The 17,527-nt window shown below is 42.4% G+C and overlaps 2 protein-coding genes across 7 annotated transcripts in view; both read left to right on the forward strand.

The window, feature by feature from the left end:
* The first annotated feature begins 1,311 nt into the window (after positions 1-1,311).
* NONO (non-POU domain containing octamer binding) lies at positions 1,312-14,952 on the forward strand. Of its 2 annotated transcripts, XM_068532740.1 has the most exons (12): positions 1,339-1,436; positions 2,121-2,177; positions 6,868-7,027; positions 8,163-8,356; positions 9,602-9,903; positions 10,792-10,887; positions 11,082-11,278; positions 11,624-11,708; positions 12,138-12,240; positions 12,823-12,862; positions 13,089-13,198; positions 13,931-14,952. In XM_068532740.1, exons 3-12 carry the CDS (start codon positions 6,877-6,879, stop codon positions 14,063-14,065), a joined length of 1,413 nt encoding a protein of 470 aa, XP_068388841.1. In that variant the 5' UTR covers positions 1,339-1,436; positions 2,121-2,177; positions 6,868-6,876; the 3' UTR covers positions 14,066-14,952. The 2 variants fall into 2 exon arrangements, with proteins under 2 accessions (XP_068388840.1, XP_068388841.1); XM_068532739.1 differs by lacking the exon at positions 2,121-2,177 and having other exon boundaries at positions 1,312-1,436.
* A 44-nt stretch (positions 14,953-14,996) lies between these two features.
* ITGB1BP2 (integrin subunit beta 1 binding protein 2) overlaps positions 14,997-17,527 on the forward strand; it is a 32,946-nt gene continuing 30,415 nt past the window's right edge. For 3 of the 5 annotated variants that reach the window (XM_068534016.1, XM_068534017.1, XM_068534014.1), the window contains exons 1-6: positions 14,997-15,655; positions 15,911-15,960; positions 16,050-16,106; positions 16,184-16,329; positions 17,215-17,309; positions 17,416-17,474. In XM_068534016.1, the coding sequence (XP_068390117.1) occupies positions 15,592-15,655; positions 15,911-15,960; positions 16,050-16,106; positions 16,184-16,329; positions 17,215-17,309; positions 17,416-17,474 (471 nt within the window). In that variant the 5' untranslated portion in view covers positions 14,997-15,591. Of the gene's footprint in view, positions 15,656-15,910; positions 17,310-17,415; positions 17,475-17,527 lie in introns of those variants that run through there. The other 2 variants (XM_068534018.1, XM_068534019.1) reach the window with 2 other exon arrangements.

A 17,527-nucleotide genomic window follows, 5' to 3' on the forward strand; every position in this document is an offset into this window, starting at 1 on the left:
TATTGTTTGACTTTTTTTTTCTGTAAGCAAGAAAAAATGCCTTTTTCAGAATAGAGGAATTCCTTTTTCATAATAGAGGTGTTATTTATTCTCAAAAATAACAATTCCATTGGTCTAGATATGTCCAGTATGGTAGCCACTAGCCATATGTGACTACTTAAATTTTAGCTAATTAAAATGAAATGGAATTAACAATTCAGTTCCTCACTTGCACTCGTCATATTTCACGACCTCAATGGCCACGTATGGCCGGTAGCTACTGTATTGAACAGAGCAGATATAGAACATTTCTGTCATTGCAGAAGGTTCTAGACAGGCTCTAGATCACTGTGTCCCCACATAAGGTGGCGCCAGTCGGAACACCCTGAAACCTTGAGTGTGAATTAGTTAATTAGTGGGAATTAACTACAAACACCTATCACTTGAGTGTTGTAGCCCTTGATTAACCACAGGGCTAGTTAGGCGTTACTGAAAAATGAAGGTGATTACCTAATTGGCATCCTTTGGAATATAGAATCAGTCTGATCTGGAGGCCTACAATGTATCCATGGCAATGATGACACCTGTTGAGTCTCTCTGTAAATCATGGGAATAGTGATGTTTGGACTGCTGGGTTCCCTGGTTACCATGGAAATGAGGGTACTGGTTACAATTCTTTGTAATCACACAGAGACTAAAGTATCGATCCCCCATCCCCCATCCCCTTCTATAACCATAGCCATAGTGATGACTATTTCAGCTGGGCTTTAGGAGTAAACCTGGCAGCAGGAGAAGCAACTAGAAAATCAGATTAAGTAAGGAGTGTCAGAGTGCAAGCCCTAATGAGGAAGTGTGAAAAAAGAAACATGGCGGGGCATTTTTTCAGTAGGAAAAGTCTAGATCTACTACACTGAATACAATGACATTGTTACTCTGGCTGCTTGTACAGGCGCAGTGCAGGAATTCTCAGAGCACGCCTACGCGCACATTTTCTCCCCTTCTGTTTCACTCTTTCCACTTTCCTCTCTCTCCCTTTTTTCTCCTCTCCTTTCCCCCTCCCATCACTTGGTCTTTCGGTCTTTCAGTCAGTCCGTTGATGTCTCTCCTTCCAACCCTTTATCCCCCTCCCCCCTTCCTCTTCCGCCTCTAGCGGACGCAACTTGGGCATGCGCACTCGGTACAAAGCCTCGCTCTTTGTCCCCATCTGTCGTTCACACGAACTCAAGTCTTTCGCATTCGGTAGCCAATAAGATCGAAGAAATCGTGGAAAACCGATTCCGCCTCTGGAGATAAACGTTGATTGGCAAGTCAGATAACCAATAGAGAACGCCACTTTGTAGCTCTTGGGAGCCACCGAGCTCCGTCGTCTGGTTTCCGGCGGTCGCGCGCTCTTTTCTCGGGACGGTAGAGGCCGTGTAGCGTCGCCTTTACTCTGAGGAGAGAACAGTCGGTAGAGGGTGAGTTTGGGGACGACTTAGTTCTTGTTCGAGAGGGGGGTAGGATTTTTCGCGACAATCGGTGAAGATAGAGGCGAGAGCGAGGCTGGGTTTGGAGGGAGTTGGGCCGTTCGTTCCGAGGCCTCTTGAGGCCTTGCCCGCGCCGCCACACGGCCTCCTCAGCCCACCCGCGGGGGCCCATCGCTCTCCCCTCGCCTCGCCTTCGGCTTTAACCTGGTTCCCGTTTCCCTTCCCGCCTCTTTTCTTTGTGCGACACATCTTGGAATCTGAGCCCTGTCAGTAAGTTACCCGGCCCTTGAGCCGCCCTGGGCCTGAGGGTGTGGGGTCTATTATCCGAGAGCCCTGAAGTCGCGGGCTGCAGGAGGAGGCGCTTTGTCGGGTGCTCCTCCTCTCGACCTCTTGAGGCCGTTAATTCCGGAGGAGAAAGCGCCCCCCCTCCCAGCGATGTTTTTTTGGCGAAACTCTTAGCTGGGAAGTTCATCTGCTAGTCCAGACCTCGCCGCTTTCCTAGGCAGGTTCCTGGAGGCTTTTTTTTTTTTTTTTTGGTCTTGTTGCCTAGCTACTCGACCCATCTATGACATCACTTTTTAAAATGAAAATGAATGTTATGGATTTTGTATCGGGTATTTTACATTTGGAAAAATTATTGTCGTAAGTTGATGCTTTTCTTTGTGTTCTTAACAGAGAAGTCGAGGTTAGAGAGGACTGGGAGGCACTTTGCTATCTTCAGTGGAAGTTGAGGTAGGTGTAGGGGGTAGAGTTGCCAGATGAAATACAGGACACCCCGTTAGATTTGAATTTCACGTAGGCAACAGATTATTTTTTAGTATACGTTGCATGGGACTTATACTAAAAATCATTCATTTTTTAACATCTGAAATTCAAATTTAACTGTAGTGTGTTTTTATTTGATACATCTGGCAACTCTAATGGGAGGGTACTGGTTGCATTTACATTGCTTCTTTGTCAGACTTCCTTATTACTAAAGGTCCTAAGAGACTCTTAGGAAAGGACCTTACCATGCCAGTGCCTCCTACAGCTTTCAGGCTGGTCCACATCCAGGCAGCCATCTCCATCTGGTAGATTTTTACTAGGTTTACGCCCACAGTTTCCACTTAAAAAGTTGATCCTTTTCCTGAAAATTAAGGGGACATTTATTTAGATTTCAGATATATATGATGTAGTGTTTGGTCCTGTACCTGAACATTTGTGCAGTTGTGTTGCAAATAGCACCAGTTTTTCTAACATAAATATGTGTTTTCTCTCAAGAAAGTCCATCAGGGTTAGACTTAAGGGCAGATAAGTAGACAGAAATCCTTACTGCTGATCTTTATGCTTTGTTCTTTTCTCAGAGACCCAGTGGTTAGGGGGCAGTGAATTTATTACCAAGATACCTGCACATACTTCCGAATTATATTGGTGGTCATCATCAGAAGTACACTATAGGGATAATACTTACTGAGTACTTGCTACTTTGTGGGCACTGTTTTAGGTGATTGATACAATATTTAGTGTTCACCGTTGAATGCCTGCTTGGGAAATAAAAAACGGAAGGGAAAGATTATAAAGATTGGCATTATGGAGACATTTATTCAACACAAAGGTAGGCAGTTTGGTTGTAAAAATAATTTTTGCTAGAATGCAGAAGAGCAGGGGAAGAATGTAATTGATGACATTTGTCTAACTGGAGCACCCACCATATGTAGAAATAGGGGTAGTGGTTGCCAGCAGGAACAAGTGACTGCTGTGTTACGTGACCTCATTTAGTCAAAATAACCAGCCCTGTGAGATAGATGTTACAGGTGAGGAAACTGAGGCTCAGAGGCTAAGTGACATTTTAGTAAGTTTTTTGGATTCTGAACTCTAAAATCAAGGTGAGCTTGATTACACAGTTTGTAGCATAGGGATTAGTATGAGCTTTAGAGTTCAACAGACCTGAGTTCTACTCCATGCTCCATCACATTTTTGTGTGACCTTGGATGTGCATCAGTTTTCTTATTCAGAAGAATGATAGTTATGCACATTAAGTGAGATAATACAGACTTAGCACAGCGCCTGACATATAGTGGTCAATAAATATCTGGTATTATCATCTTAACTACCAGGCTACACTTTCTAGAACCAAAAATAACCTCCCTTGAAGTAATTCTAAATGGTTTAGGACATCCCAGTGCTCAAGGAGATCATTTCTACTAAGTTGTACAATGGCCTTTTTTGAAATGGAGTGGTGAGGTGTGGTTAGGATGTAAATATAGAGTTTTTAATATTTCAGTTTTGAGTGGATCTCTATAAGGATTTCTGTTAACATACACATTGTGGGTTCCTGAATGGGATGCAGGGTATTGAGGCTGGGGCCACGGACTCTTAAATTAAAGGCTAGAGGGAAAAAAAAGAGGCTCCTTGGATTCTAGCCAGAAGTAAGAAGAACTAGTTGGAGAAATGGCTGTGGATAATTCAAGTTTCTGCTGTAGGCCACTTTGGGGTCAGGGGAAGGGAGGTGTTTGATTCATGGGACTCAAATAGGAAAAGATCTGATTCTAATGCCCACTTACCTGTCCTCACCTGTAGCTGGGGTAGACTTTAAATTTTGTGTGTTTTAATTTCCTACTTTTATATCTTGTTTTTAAAAACATTTTTTAAGGTATCCCATTTGCTGTGAAACTGGTACACTTATTCATGGTGTTTAAAGTTGTTACACTGTGTGGCAAGAGTCACAAAGGCATTTAATTATTCTGTTTTTAAGAATTTATCCTAAGGAAATAAACAGAAAGCTATAAGCAAGAAGGTATTTATTTCAGCATTGTAATAGGAAAAAGCTGAAAACAGCCTAAATGTCTCATAGGGAGTAGTTTAGTAAATTAGTGTACATCCAATTGGACTTTATGTAGCCATTAAAAAGTATAAGTTGACACTATAGAAATGGGGAAAGGGTGAATATACAACAATGCATTTATGATTGCAGTTTTGAAATGACAATATATGTTTTGAAGGTAAATAAGCAAAAGTGGAAATTGTGGGAGGAATGTTTAGTCATGGAGGTGCCCCAAGATTTAGCTGTGAGCATTGTTTATAATGGTGAAAAGTTAGAAACAGCCCAAGTGTCCCAACACAGTAGGGGCTTGGTTGACAGCTGAATACTTTGTCCGCTAACAGTAAATGTAGAAGATTTAGTGACATGGAATATACCATTTAGAATACATACAAATGTATAAATCAGTGACTGAAAGGGTATACCAAAATGTTAACAGTGACTTTTTTAGTGGTGGGTCTTTGGGGTTTTCTTTATTTTTGTTTTTATTTCTACGTTTTCTATGTTAAAGATGTATTTTGTACCTTATTAGTGAGAAACAAAAGATTGATGAAATGATATAAATGAGAGAATTCAAGTCTTGGCTTGAATGTCAGGTTTCTAGTGAGGCTAACCTCACAGGTCTACTTAAAATTACAATCTTCCCCCTTCCACTCCCTGTCCATTTTTCCCCCCTCTGCCCCCTTTTCTTTATTTTCCCCTACACTTAACCTCTTCTTAAGTACTGTGTAATTTAATTATTATGTATATTGTTTTCTCTCACTGGAAGGTTATCACTGCTGAAGGCAAGAATCTTCTTTGTTCATTGAGGCATCCCAAGCACCTAGAATAGTGCCTAGCAAATAGTAAGCATTCAGTGAATGTTTGTTGAATGAATTAGTTTAAAAAATTAGTAAAAAAACTATCAACCTACAAGCAGGACAGATTTCATTTTTGCCCACCTTCTGTTTCTTATCTACATTCATGCATTTAAAAAAAACACTTCCCCTCTTAAAGCATCAAACATTTTTCATGTTTACATGGTCTTTATAATTTTTAATGCCGTGTAACATTCCATTGTATAGATGTACCACAATTTATTAAAAACACTGCCCCTAATTTTGGGTACCTAAGTCATTTTTATCATTTTTGCTACCAGAAAGCCCATTACAGTGAGTATTTCGTGGATGTAGTTTTAAATTTTAAAATGATATTCTTAGGATAAATTACTGGAAGTAGAATTCCTGAGTTAAAAGAATAGGGACATCTTGATAGCTCTTGTTACCTATTGTCTTATGAAACAACTTTTGGATACAGAACTTAATTGCATTGATGTTTTCAGTTTTGGTGGGATATGATATAAAATGTATTAGAAAGTTTTTATACACCTAGAAGTATTCTTATATACCCATAATCCAGAATCAACAGTTATTAAGCCTTTGTCACATTTTTTTCGTCTGAGGAATATAATTTATTTTAAAGGAATCATGATGTTAATCATAGAGTATTCAGGGAAGAGGTCCTTTTCTGCATCTTTCCTTCAGTTAAATCTGACTGGAGGGTCCTGTGTTGAGGGGAAAAGATTCAGGATTGATTTTGCCCTTTAATTTACTGGAGAACTGCCTTTGGATGAGGAAGATGGTCCTCACTTTGTTAACCTGATCCATTAGGAAATTTCCATTTTTAAACCATCAACTTTTGTATTCAGTCTGGATTATACCAGGAGTTTTCATTTAATCTTATGCTGATTTTTTTTTTTTTCTTGGCCACACCGTGTGGCTTATGGGATCTCAGTTCTCCAACCAGGGATTTAACTCAGGCCACAGTAGTGAAAGCCCAGAATCCTAACCACTAGGCCACCAGGGAACTCCCTTATGTTGATTTTTAAATGACAGAATTTAAGATTTTATGATTGTATATTTTTGTATTTGCTGCTTTTATTGCTTTGGTAGTCATTTATCTTTCCATTGTGATTAATAGCAGTATTTACCAAGTGTTTCCTATATGCCAGTACAGAACTAGTGTTTTCACATACTCATTAATCTTTATAGCTACTTTGAGAGGTAGGTATTTTTATTATTCCCTTTATAACAGCTTAAGAAACTGGTGCAGAAGTAATTTACTAAGTAGTACATGGATAGTAAGTAAGTATTAGGACCATGCTTCAAATCTAAGTGTATCTAACTCCACAGCCCATACTTTTCCTGCTGTTCATTCCACAGTATCTACTGTAGGCTAGGACTGCAAGGTACCAGAGAAGAACAGGACTTATTATTAGTCCTTTTCATAACTAGAATCTGTTTCAGTCATTGTGTTTTAAAGTGTGCTTTAATATTATGATAAGGCCAATTTTTAGGGAGTAGATTCTCTTGGGAAAGTAGTTTCCTATTAATGCATATAGTTACTGAACTGGAAGTTTCCTCAAGTCATTCTAGTGCAAGCTGTTCTTATCTAGTACTTGTCTAGTTTCTATGTACAACATAACTGCTAGTGCTGGTGGTTTTTAGATTTTTGAATTGTACTCCTTTGCCATACTTGTTAAAAATAATACCAAAGGTGATTAATGACATACAAGTCATCAGGAAGGTGGCTGATTGTGTTCTTAGCACTGAATGTATTTGACCTTCTACCGTTTCTTTTTAGGGTGCAAAAATGCAGAGCAATAAAACTTTTAACTTGGAGAAACAAAACCACACTCCAAGGAAACATCATCAGCATCACCATCAGCAGCACCACCAGCAGCAACAGCAGCAGCCACCACCTCCACCAATACCTGCAAATGGGCAGCAAGCCAGCAGCCAAAGTGAGTACATGCTAGGTAATGGGGTAGAAATAGGTCCCTCCTTGGGAACAGTTTCTTGATTTTTAGATTAGACTCTTGGGATTATAAAGTAATGGGCCTTTGCAGCACACCTTTGTTGTTCTTTTCCCTATTTACCTCTTAATGCTTAGGATAGAAAAAGGCTGATTCTCTGAAATAAGGAGCAGACATGTGGGATAGCAGTTGAGTACAGGTTGCTTTGCTGCATTGGCACATTCTGTTGCTAAACAGATGGCTGCATATTTTACCTCAGAGCTTGGTTCTTAGAGGTCATCATCAGATGACTTGTACATAGAGAAAATATAGAAAAGGTCTTTAAGACTTAATGGAGAAGAAGTCTGGTATTAAGTATTATACTTTTATCTTGGGGCCTGTGCCACCCCATTTTTTTAAAAATATTTATTTATTTATTTGGTTGCACTGGGTCTTAGTTGCGGCAGGCAAGCTTCCCAGTTGTGGCATGCGAACTCCCAGCCTCGGCATGCATGTGGGATCTAGTTCCCTGACCAGGGATCGAACCCGAGCCCACTGCATTGGGAGCCCAGAGTCCTATACACTGCGCCACCAGGGAAGTCCCTGTGCCACCCCATTTTTAATCAGAGTAAAAGGTCTTTAAAGGTATGTTCCCATCCATTCAGCAAATTTTGAGCACCTGTTGTGTGCCTCTTAAGACTACAACCAACCTCAACCCTCTTTATTTCCAGAGATTCCTACAAAGAATACTCTTCCCTAACTCATTCTTTTCATCCCATTACCCCAAGCCTGAAAGAATGGGAACTGTTAAGGTTATGAAGATCAGTGAGGGATTTGGAAATGGAGCAGTTATGTTTTAAATGTAAAAATCTGATCCCTTCTGACCTAGGGCTCCTTGACTTGCTTAATTTTCTCTTTCTGTCTCTGAGTTAGTCCAGGGTGGCTCCTGGCCCATAGTAGAGTTGTTGAGAAGTCTCCCCAGATCTCTGCCTACTGCTTTCACATTCTAAGGTGCAATTTACTGATAAGTGGTTAGTGGATAGATTCCATTGGGAAATGGTGTTTGACTTCTCTACAGCAATTATATTGCCCATCTAGCAGCAGTTGTAACTCTTTGAGAATGTGACTGTGTGTCTTCTCTCAGATGAAGGCTTGACTATTGACCTGAAGAATTTTAGGAAACCAGGAGAGAAGACCTTCACCCAGCGTAGCCGGCTCTTTGTGGGCAATCTTCCTCCTGACATCACTGAGGAGGAAATGAGGAAACTATTTGAGAAATATGGGAAGGCAGGCGAAGTCTTCATTCATAAGGACAAGGGCTTTGGCTTTATCCGCTTGGTGAGCAACTGTGTGGGCTTTTAGAGCATGTGCTCTAAAAGGTGGGGAAGCTGGGGAATGATGGATATGGAAAGTTAGGCGGTAGAAATAATTCTCAGATGATATTAAAAGCTTATAGTTATAGTTGGTAGAACAGGACAAAAATGCATATTTTATTTTAATTTTTCCTCATAGGTTTTTTTTTGTTTGTTTCAAGGACAACATAGGTTTATTTGCCTAGGACTCTGGGGCTAAAGTATGCCCTTTGGAACTTTTTTTGTTTTAATTTGTAAATTTCGAACATACAGAAGTGGAGAGAATAGTATAATAAACCTGCACGTACTCGTTACCCAGCTTCAGTAACTATCAACTCATAGTTAATTTTGTTTTATCTCTACCCTTCTCCTATTTACTGCCCCCCACAAATGTTTTAATAAATTAGATTTTTTTTCCAAAAAAATGAAAAAAGCTTTTTATTTTAGTAATGATCAAGGTTTATATAATTTATTTCCAAAGCCCTTACACATATGTTATCTCACTTAAGATTTGTCAAAACCTTGAGGGAGCAGTTTTATTTGTATCTATTTTTTTAAAAAATTTAAGTGTAGATCTTTTTTAAAAAATCTGATTTGATTTAGGAAATGTGTTTTAAGTGCATGGGGAAAACGTTTCTGGGCATAATCTATCTCCATAAATGAGGAACATAATGTGCTAGCAAGATCACTGGATGTTACGGTCAGAACTAGTCTTCATTCCAGATCTACCACTAACTATCTAGGCAAGTCATTTTTTCTAGGGCTCAGCTTCCTCTTCAGTAATGTGGAGGGTCTCATCAAGGTCTGTGGTTCTAAAGAGGCCTCTTGTAGGTCGTAGTGATTCTGGTTAAACTTGTATGTAGCTAGCAAAAATTAAAATAATTCTGGCTGCTGTATTGTGAGGGTAGGCTTTATGATGGTCATTCTTGTCCAGATGATCTGTTAACACTTCAGAGAATAGCCTATGATACCAGTGACCATGTAAGTGGTATTAACTCTAGAATTTCCAGTTGATATATTGCAAGGCCATCAGAGCAATTAGGCTAACCAAAGAGTTATCTGAAACGCCTGACTCCATTCTTCCAGTTCTATCCACGTTTCTTTGTATGCTTGTTGCCAAGGGTTGTTTGGGTTTTTTTGGAGACATTGAGCTATTCTACTTGAGGCTCTTGATGGCTGTGTAGGTGGTCTTTGTCCAACTGAGTTATTCTGACTTTCCTCTGCTTCCTAGGAAACACGAACCCTAGCAGAGATTGCCAAAGTGGAACTGGACAACATGCCGCTCCGTGGAAAGCAGCTGCGTGTGCGCTTTGCCTGCCATAGTGCATCCCTTACAGTCCGAAACCTTCCTCAGTATGTGTCCAATGAACTGCTGGAGGAAGCCTTTTCTGTGTTCGGCCAGGTGGAGAGGGCTGTAGTCATTGTGGATGATCGAGGAAGGCCCTCAGGAAAAGGCATTGTTGAATTCTCAGGGAAGCCAGCTGCTCGGAAAGCTCTGGACAGATGCAGTGAAGGCTCCTTCCTGCTAACCACGTGAGTGAGGGGTCATTTTCAGAAACATACCTTAAATGCTACTTTCTTCTGTGGTCTGGGGAGTTAGCCTCTAAGAACCATGTTCCTGTGTTCATTTAAAGACTTTTGATATAATTCAGCTCTAGTAGAGTTTTCAGTGTACTCTTAAATTAATGGAAATGGTATGAGGATTAAAAAAATAAACGTTTGCAGTCTTTCAGTAGGTTGTCATTTAATCAGTGTTAAATCTCCCCTTATGGTGAAGTTTTAGAACTCTAAAAAGTTGTTTTGTGCATGCAGCATCTCTCTTAATATTTACCCCAAGCCGTTACCTTGAGTTCTGTAGATACCATATATAAAGGCTGCACTTGGAGCATCCCTGGTGGCCCAGTGGTTAAGAATCTGCCTGGCAATGCAGGGGACATGGGTTTAATCCCTGGTCCGGGAAGATCCCACGTGCCGCGGAGCAACTAAGCGCATGCGCCACAATACTGAGCCCACACACCACAACGACTGAAGCCCGCGTGCCTAGAGCCGGTGCTCTGCAACAAGAGAAGCCACCGTGATGAGAAGCCCCCGCACCGCAACGAAGAGTAGTCCCTGCTCACCGCAACTAGAGAAAGCCTATGTGCAGCAACAAAGACCCAATGCAGCCAAAAAAATAAATAAAATTAAAAAAAAAATAAAGGCTGCACTTAAGTCCTCTACCCACTTAAAGACTGTATTCAGAGATCTGAAACCTGACTATCCTGTCAACCCCAGATTCCACATAATGCCATTAAAAGGGCGTGGTTACTTAGGACTGGGTATAAAAGCCCCTTCAGAAGTATGTTTAACTGTCCAGTCCTGACCCCTAACTAGTTCACTGTGCTGGTATAATTTGATTAACACTGAGCATCTCTCTCCCAGATTTCCTCGACCTGTGACTGTGGAGCCCATGGACCAGTTAGATGATGAAGAGGGACTCCCAGAGAAGCTGGTTATAAAGAACCAGCAATTTCACAAGTATGTGGTCCTGACAGATTCCCTGTTAGATGTTTGCCTGTTCTTAAGGAAGCTTGTAAAGAGATGTGTAAAAGAGGCACATCTTCGCTCTGTGTGTTCACTGGCAGCCATTGTCTTGGCCCTCGGGAGGAATGTAGTGTTTGTTGGGAAAATCTTGGGCAAAAGTTTTAGTAACCCAGGAACCTTGTGTATAGGGAGCGAGAGCAGCCACCCAGATTTGCACAGCCTGGCTCCTTTGAGTATGAGTATGCCATGCGCTGGAAGGCACTTATTGAGATGGAGAAGCAGCAGCAGGACCAAGTGGACCGAAACATTAAGGAAGCTCGTGAGAAGCTGGAGATGGAGATGGAGGCTGCTCGCCATGAGCACCAGGTCATGCTAATGAGGCAGGGTGAGTATGGGCCTGTAAGTCTTAAAACTAGAAGAAGGACAAAGTAACTATTTTCAGGAGTTTCTTTGTATCAATCAGTAGAGAAAGGCCTAAACTTCAACTTTTATTCTCTGAAATATTTTGTTGATCTTGGTAGGCAGATGAGCTTGGAGATGTGGCAGAGGATACTGGATTCTGTGGAGAAGGAAATAATAGGTTTGACTTCATTTTTGGAATCTGGATACCTCGGATGGCCACTTGGGGATTAAATATCCCCTTTGCTTTCTGGATCTATCTTTATGGAAAATTACTGGGCCTATATGAGGAGCATGAAGAATACTCTCAATCAGTCTGTTGTTTTCATAGATTTGATGAGGCGTCAAGAAGAACTTAGGAGGATGGAAGAGCTGCACAACCAAGAAGTGCAAAAACGAAAGCAGCTGGAGCTCAGGTAACTCTTTTCTCCAACCCTTTTTCTCTGACAACTTTAAAACGTAATGTCTCTCTCCTGTTTCCTACCACCATGCTACCTCATGCATTTGTAAATATGTTGGCAAATATTTCCTGGCTGCTTCTCAAGTTCTCCCTTTAGATGGGAGATGTTTCAGGTACCCATGGTTCTAGGAATTCCTGGGACTGCGCTAAAGAGGAAAGCAGCTGAGTGCTGGTCTTATGAGATTGGCTTCTTTGGGAAAGAACTTTTTTCCCTGAAGGACACATCTGGGTTGTTTTAGGGCTGGGCACATTTAACAGTGAGTTTCCTGGAGAGCTATGATAGTTTTCAGTAGGCTCTTGATCTCCTTGGCTGAGTCCCCTATTAAGATAATCTGTTCGAGTTTTGGAATGCCTCTGCTTAAATATCTTGGTGACATCTCTGTAGGCAGGAAGAGGAGCGCAGGCGCCGTGAGGAAGAGATGCGGCGGCAACAAGAAGAAATGATGCGACGACAGCAGGAAGGATTCAAGGGAACATTCCCTGATGCGGTATTATCTCCCATGTGCCCCTGATATGAAAAACTCATCATGAATTGTCCACTAGGACTATTAAAACACACTAGGCTATGACCAATTTTTCCATTCTATGACACTCCTTATAGAAAGAAGCATTCATAGGAAGGAAAGGTAAGGTTTGAAGAGGAGCTCTTCTTGCCTCACAGGCAATTTAGGATGAAAAGCTGGGGGGCCAGTGTATGCTGTTTAAACTCAGTGACTGGAGGATCAGATAGACCCAGTCCTGTAGCAGCCTTGACTGGTCTTCTGATGTCCTTGGCAGTTGTACAGGTTGGAGCCCTAGAAGAAATCAGCTATGTCTCTCCTTTTCTTTCATCTTTCCTTCTGTTCCTAATAGGAAACTCTGACTTGTGTCCTAGTAGCTCTAATCTTGAATTCGTTGTACAACTGTAATGAGTTCAAGGAGGTGTTGTTGATGTTCTTCCTCAGCTTGGTTTCAGGGCACTTAGGATGTGTTATCACTGTCTACTTCCCTTAGTATGTGGGCCTCAGTGGATTGTGGTAGAATGAATGCAGTGCTGTCGTGGACTGTCTTGAGTGTTTTCTGTTTTTCAGAGAGAGCAGGAGATACGGATGGGCCAGATGGCTATGGGAGGTAAGGACTTAAGGGGTTAATGGCTCTGATTTCCTTTTTTGTCTCGTCTCTGGTAAACTAGGTAGCTTCTCCTACCTAGTCCAAATTTAAGAGGCTTGACATTTCTGGGAGCATCATTTTGGTGGGAGGGTAACATGTCTTAGCCCAGAGATCTTGAATTATTTCCTTTGGCATAGAAAGACTGACAATCTCTGTCTCCTATACTGATCACACTGCTCTGCTTTAGGTGCTATGGGCATAAACAACAGAGGCGCTATGCCCCCTGCTCCTGTGCCAGCTGGTACCCCAGCTCCTCCAGGACCTGCCACTATGATGCCAGATGGAACCTTGGGATTGGTAATGAACTGCAGGGCCTTATAGTAACTCTAAATGGTAATAGGAGGAGGAAGAACTTTGCCTTCTTGGTCCCTGGGCCTGCCACAATTTTGCTACAGATAACAGTTTTTAGGATCACTGTTATCCATAAAATATTACCTCAAGATCTTTGTTTGGAGTCTTGTGCAAACCCAGTCTCAAACTATATTTTACCCAGGAGTTAAGCAAATAATTGTCTGACTGGGTAGTCTTGATTGACTGTTTAGTTGCTACCCGGGTGAACAGGTTCCTCTTTGGAGGGAAGGCAACAAAGGCTAGGCATTATCACATAAAATAGATGTGAGTCCAAAAGCTTTATGGCTCATACAATCCTGAGGTGGTTTTAGTTCTACTGTCAAAATGTTTAAATTAGTTAGGCTTAAGGTTGCTGAAGAGTGATGGCCTGCCCTCGTCCATATACCTGGTTCAGGAAAAAGGACTTGGCTAGCACTTATCCAGCCTAGGAATTTAGTATGTAATATTGCTTAGCATGTAGAAATACGGATAAAAAGTTAAAGGTAGGATGATCGGGTAGGACTGTATTTCAGGCTACTTTCCTTTTAGGGATAACCACTAGAGTTCTAAACAGGCTTAGTCAACCCTACCATCAGGAGCCTTGAATAGTTGGGTGGAAATGGCCTCCGGGGGAGGGACTACAGATGGGTGGGAAGCTAGGGCATAGGTTCTGTTATAACATTGCTCTTTCTCTTTAAGACCCCACCAACAACTGAACGCTTTGGCCAAGCTGCTACAATGGAAGGAATTGGGGCAATTGGTGGAACCCCTCCTGCATTCAACCGTGCAGCTCCTGGAGCTGAATTTGCTCCAAACAAACGTCGCCGATACTAATAAAATTGCAGTGTCTAGTTTCCCAAAACCCTTAAAAGAAGGACCCTTTTTGGACTAGCCGAATTCTACCCTGGAAAAGTGTTAGGGATTCCTCCCAATAGTTAGGTCTTCCCTGCCTGTAGTACTCTAGGGAGTATGCTGGAGGCAGAGGGTAAGGGAGGGGCGATACTTAACAAATCAGTTCTGTGTGGTATATCCTTTAACTAACCAGTTCTGTGTGGTGCATTCCTAAAGTCTCATGTGATTGTTGAGAGCCTGAGGGGCAGGGAGCCATGACAAAATGGATCCAGTTAGGGCCATTAATCTTAATCATTCCACTCTTTGTCCACCCTGTTCTATTTGCTTTCTTGTCCTTACACCCCCCCCCCATCCCAGAGACACTGCCACATATTACCACAAAAACTAAACATCCCCCAATGACCTTGGCCCCATTGCTCCATTCACTCCCAGGTGGGAATTCAGGCAGATGTCCACAGAGGTCACAGACAACATACATGCGGTTCTGTTATATCCCATATATTACCCCTTCGTGTCCTAAGGAAGACATTTTCTCTTAGAGATTTTCATTTAGTATATCTTTAAAAAAACTCTTGTGTTAAACTTGCCTCCATCTTTTTCTTGGGTAAGGACAACCCAGAAATGGCCCTTTTGTGTCTATGATATTGCTGTTCACAGCTTTTCTTGATAGGCCTAGTACAATCTTGAGAACAGGGTTGCTGTATGCTGAAGGTCAGACAGTAGCTCTTAGCTTTGCCTATCTTAGGTAGTTATGCTGTGCATTTTTTATTGGTGTACCATGATTGATTTGTCCCTGATACCTTTGGAGTTTTTCTGAGAAATGAAGTAATGCAACATCAACTTATTAAAATACATTTTAAGCCTTTTAATTTTCTGTGCTGTTTTTGAAGGGGCAGGGAGGGAGGGGAGTTCTGTCTCAGATGAGCACAAGGCTATAAGAATAATCCTTTATGACCTTTTGCTTAAAGTATTAATCATCCATCTAGGCAAACATGGGGAGGTTGGATGCATGCTATGACTGAAGTGGTAGACAAAGATCCGGGGCTCTTGGTGGTACACAGAAGTAATGAGGATGGGAGGAAAGCTGCTGCTCTGAAAGAGGGAGACAACAGGCTGGAGGAATTGGGGTACGTTCACCAAGCTGGGAGGGGGCTCAAAATTGGTATTCATTTCTGAGCAGCTGCTGGTATGTCAGAGGCTTGGAATTGGCATGGTAAATCTAAAACCGTCTCAGCAGTGGTTAGCTGACCTCACCCAAGTTCCAAGCCCTACTCTGCTTGATCCTTTCTTCTTGAGCCTCAGAGCTAAAATGTTCCTGAGCTCTTTCCTATTGGCTGGGAAGACCAATTGAAGTTCCCTTGCCCATGTTAGGAGGTGTACGCCTCCTGAACTAAAGATAGAAACAGCTGGCCCTTCCAGGCAGCTAAAAGCCTCCTGACTAAGAGGTGTTCCCCACTCGGCAGCCAGACTCCTTGAAACACCCTTTCAGTAATTCTACCAACGCCTCCATGTCTCTACTCTGCCATAACAAAGGCTGTGGGCAGCACTTTGACCCCCAAACCAACCTTCCTGGTGAGTAATCCTGACCTTGCCAGGAGCTCTGTGAGTGCTGGGGGAGTGGTCAGCTGTGGGCAGTCTGTTAAAGGAAGAAAGAAAAAAATTTAGTGTACTGCCATAGTTTAATTGGTCTGAGTGATTTTCAGTCTTTACTGATTTTTTTTACATCATACAGAAAGACTGTAAGCATATAAACCTGGGAAAAAAAGGTAGGCAGTGACGTTTGGTATAGTATCTTTCCTTCCTTGATCCTTCTACCGGTATCCACAGATTCCTGTTGCCATCACCCTGGGGTCCCCATCTTCCATGATGCACTTAAGGTGAGGAATAGGCAAGGGGGGATAGCAAGAGCATTTCACAAAAGAAATGTAGCCAGGAATCTAAGCTGAGCTGGATCTCTTGTTATCAGGGTTGGTCCTGCTGCCGGAAGCGAACTGTAGATTTCTCTGAGTTCTTAAACATCAAGGTAAATTCTTTACTTCCTGGGATTCTGCCCCTAATAGAAGGATTCTATCCCTAATCCTCTCTCCTTATCTGTACTAGGGCTGTACTGTGGGACCACACTGTGCTGAGAAGCTCCCTGAGACCCCTCAACCTGAGGGCCCTGCCACAAGCAGTTCACTTCAGGAGCAAAAACCTCCGAATACGATTCCAAAGTCAGCAGAGACTTTGCGCCGGGAGAGGCCCAAGTAAAGAGGAGGAGGTCCCTGGGTTTTTCCTACATTCATGGAGCTTACTAGGAGTGATTAATGGGTCATTGAGGTTTGGGACTAGTGACTAGAGATGTGAGGAGACCCAAGGGTCAGGGCTTGGTGTATCTTCGGTGCCTTAGGGGAAATTTGTGTCCGGAAATAATGTCCTTTGTGCTAAAGTGGTACGGGGTGATGGGATAGGTATTCTGTGAGGTTTTTTTGTTTTGTTTTTTGGGGGGTTTTTTTGGCCGCTCCGTCTGGCATGTGGGATTTTAGTTCCCTGACCAGGGATTGAACCCGTGCCCCTGCAGTGGAAGCACAGTCAACCACTGGACCGCCGGGGAAGTCCCGGGATAGGTATTTTGAATCAATAGAGGTAGATAGCCTCTCATGAATACATACTTAGTTATAATACAAGGGGGATTGTTGAGAATGACTTTTTTTTTTCTTTTTGGAAAAGAGCTTTAAAATAAGTTTTGCATCAAGAAAAGGATGTAGTAGTATTGGCAGCAGCCAGGAGACTGCAGAGAAGAATAAGTTAATTTTGTGGAAATAGTATGAGCAACAGAAGAAAGTCATATTAGGTCTACAACTAATTAGATGATGAAGAAGAAGAGGGAATGATGCAGTTCTGCAGAGAAATATGGTTGGATTTAGAGCAACTGAGTAGATGGGCAAGAGGAGCCCTGGGGAATTCCCCAGGGTTCAAGGATTTGGCATGTCCACAGAGAAGAAAATTGGCAATGGGGTTGCTACCCATCTTCTCTAACCCTGCTCCACTTTCACCAGACTTCTTCGATTCCGTTACCACTGGTGGGAAGGTTGGCGCTGTTGATCACGGTTAGTGGGTCAGGACTAAATCACCCCACCCATACTCCCTAGGTCAGAGTTGCCTCCAAAGCTGCTTCCGCTAATTATATCCCAAGCCCTGGGAATGGCACTGGAAAAGAAGGAATTAGACCAAGAACCTGGAGCAGGTAAGTGGGTCTTTAGTAGGACAGGCTTCACAGGCAGGAATTTAGTGAAAGTGGCAGTTGGGTGGAGGAAATGAATAGGGTTCCTGACTCTGTTTCCTTTGCCCAGGACTTGACAGTAGTCTGATCCAGACTGGTGCCAGCTGCCAGAACCCAGGATGTGATGCTGTGAGTGAGAGTCTGTGGAGGACTCAAGCATGTGGTTGAGAGGTGCCACGCCT

Source organism: Eschrichtius robustus, chromosome X (genome assembly GCF_028021215.1).
Source record: "Eschrichtius robustus isolate mEscRob2 chromosome X, mEscRob2.pri, whole genome shotgun sequence".
Taxonomy (NCBI): domain Eukaryota; kingdom Metazoa; phylum Chordata; class Mammalia; order Artiodactyla; family Eschrichtiidae; genus Eschrichtius; species Eschrichtius robustus.

What these genes read in the sequence shown, in the direction of transcription:
- NONO (XM_068532739.1), top strand. Translation starts at nt 6,877, where the DNA reads ATGCAGAGCAATAAAACTTTTAACTTGGAGAAACAAAACCACACTCCA. An exon ending in GGCTCCTTCCTGCTAACCAC is followed by an intron (nt 9,904 to 10,791) that starts GTGAGTGAGGGG and finishes TCTCTCTCCCAG; the next exon opens with ATTTCCTCGACCTGTGACTG. An exon ending in CAGATGGAACCTTGGGATTG is followed by an intron (nt 13,199 to 13,930) that starts GTAATGAACTGC and finishes TTTCTCTTTAAG; the next exon opens with ACCCCACCAACAACTGAACG.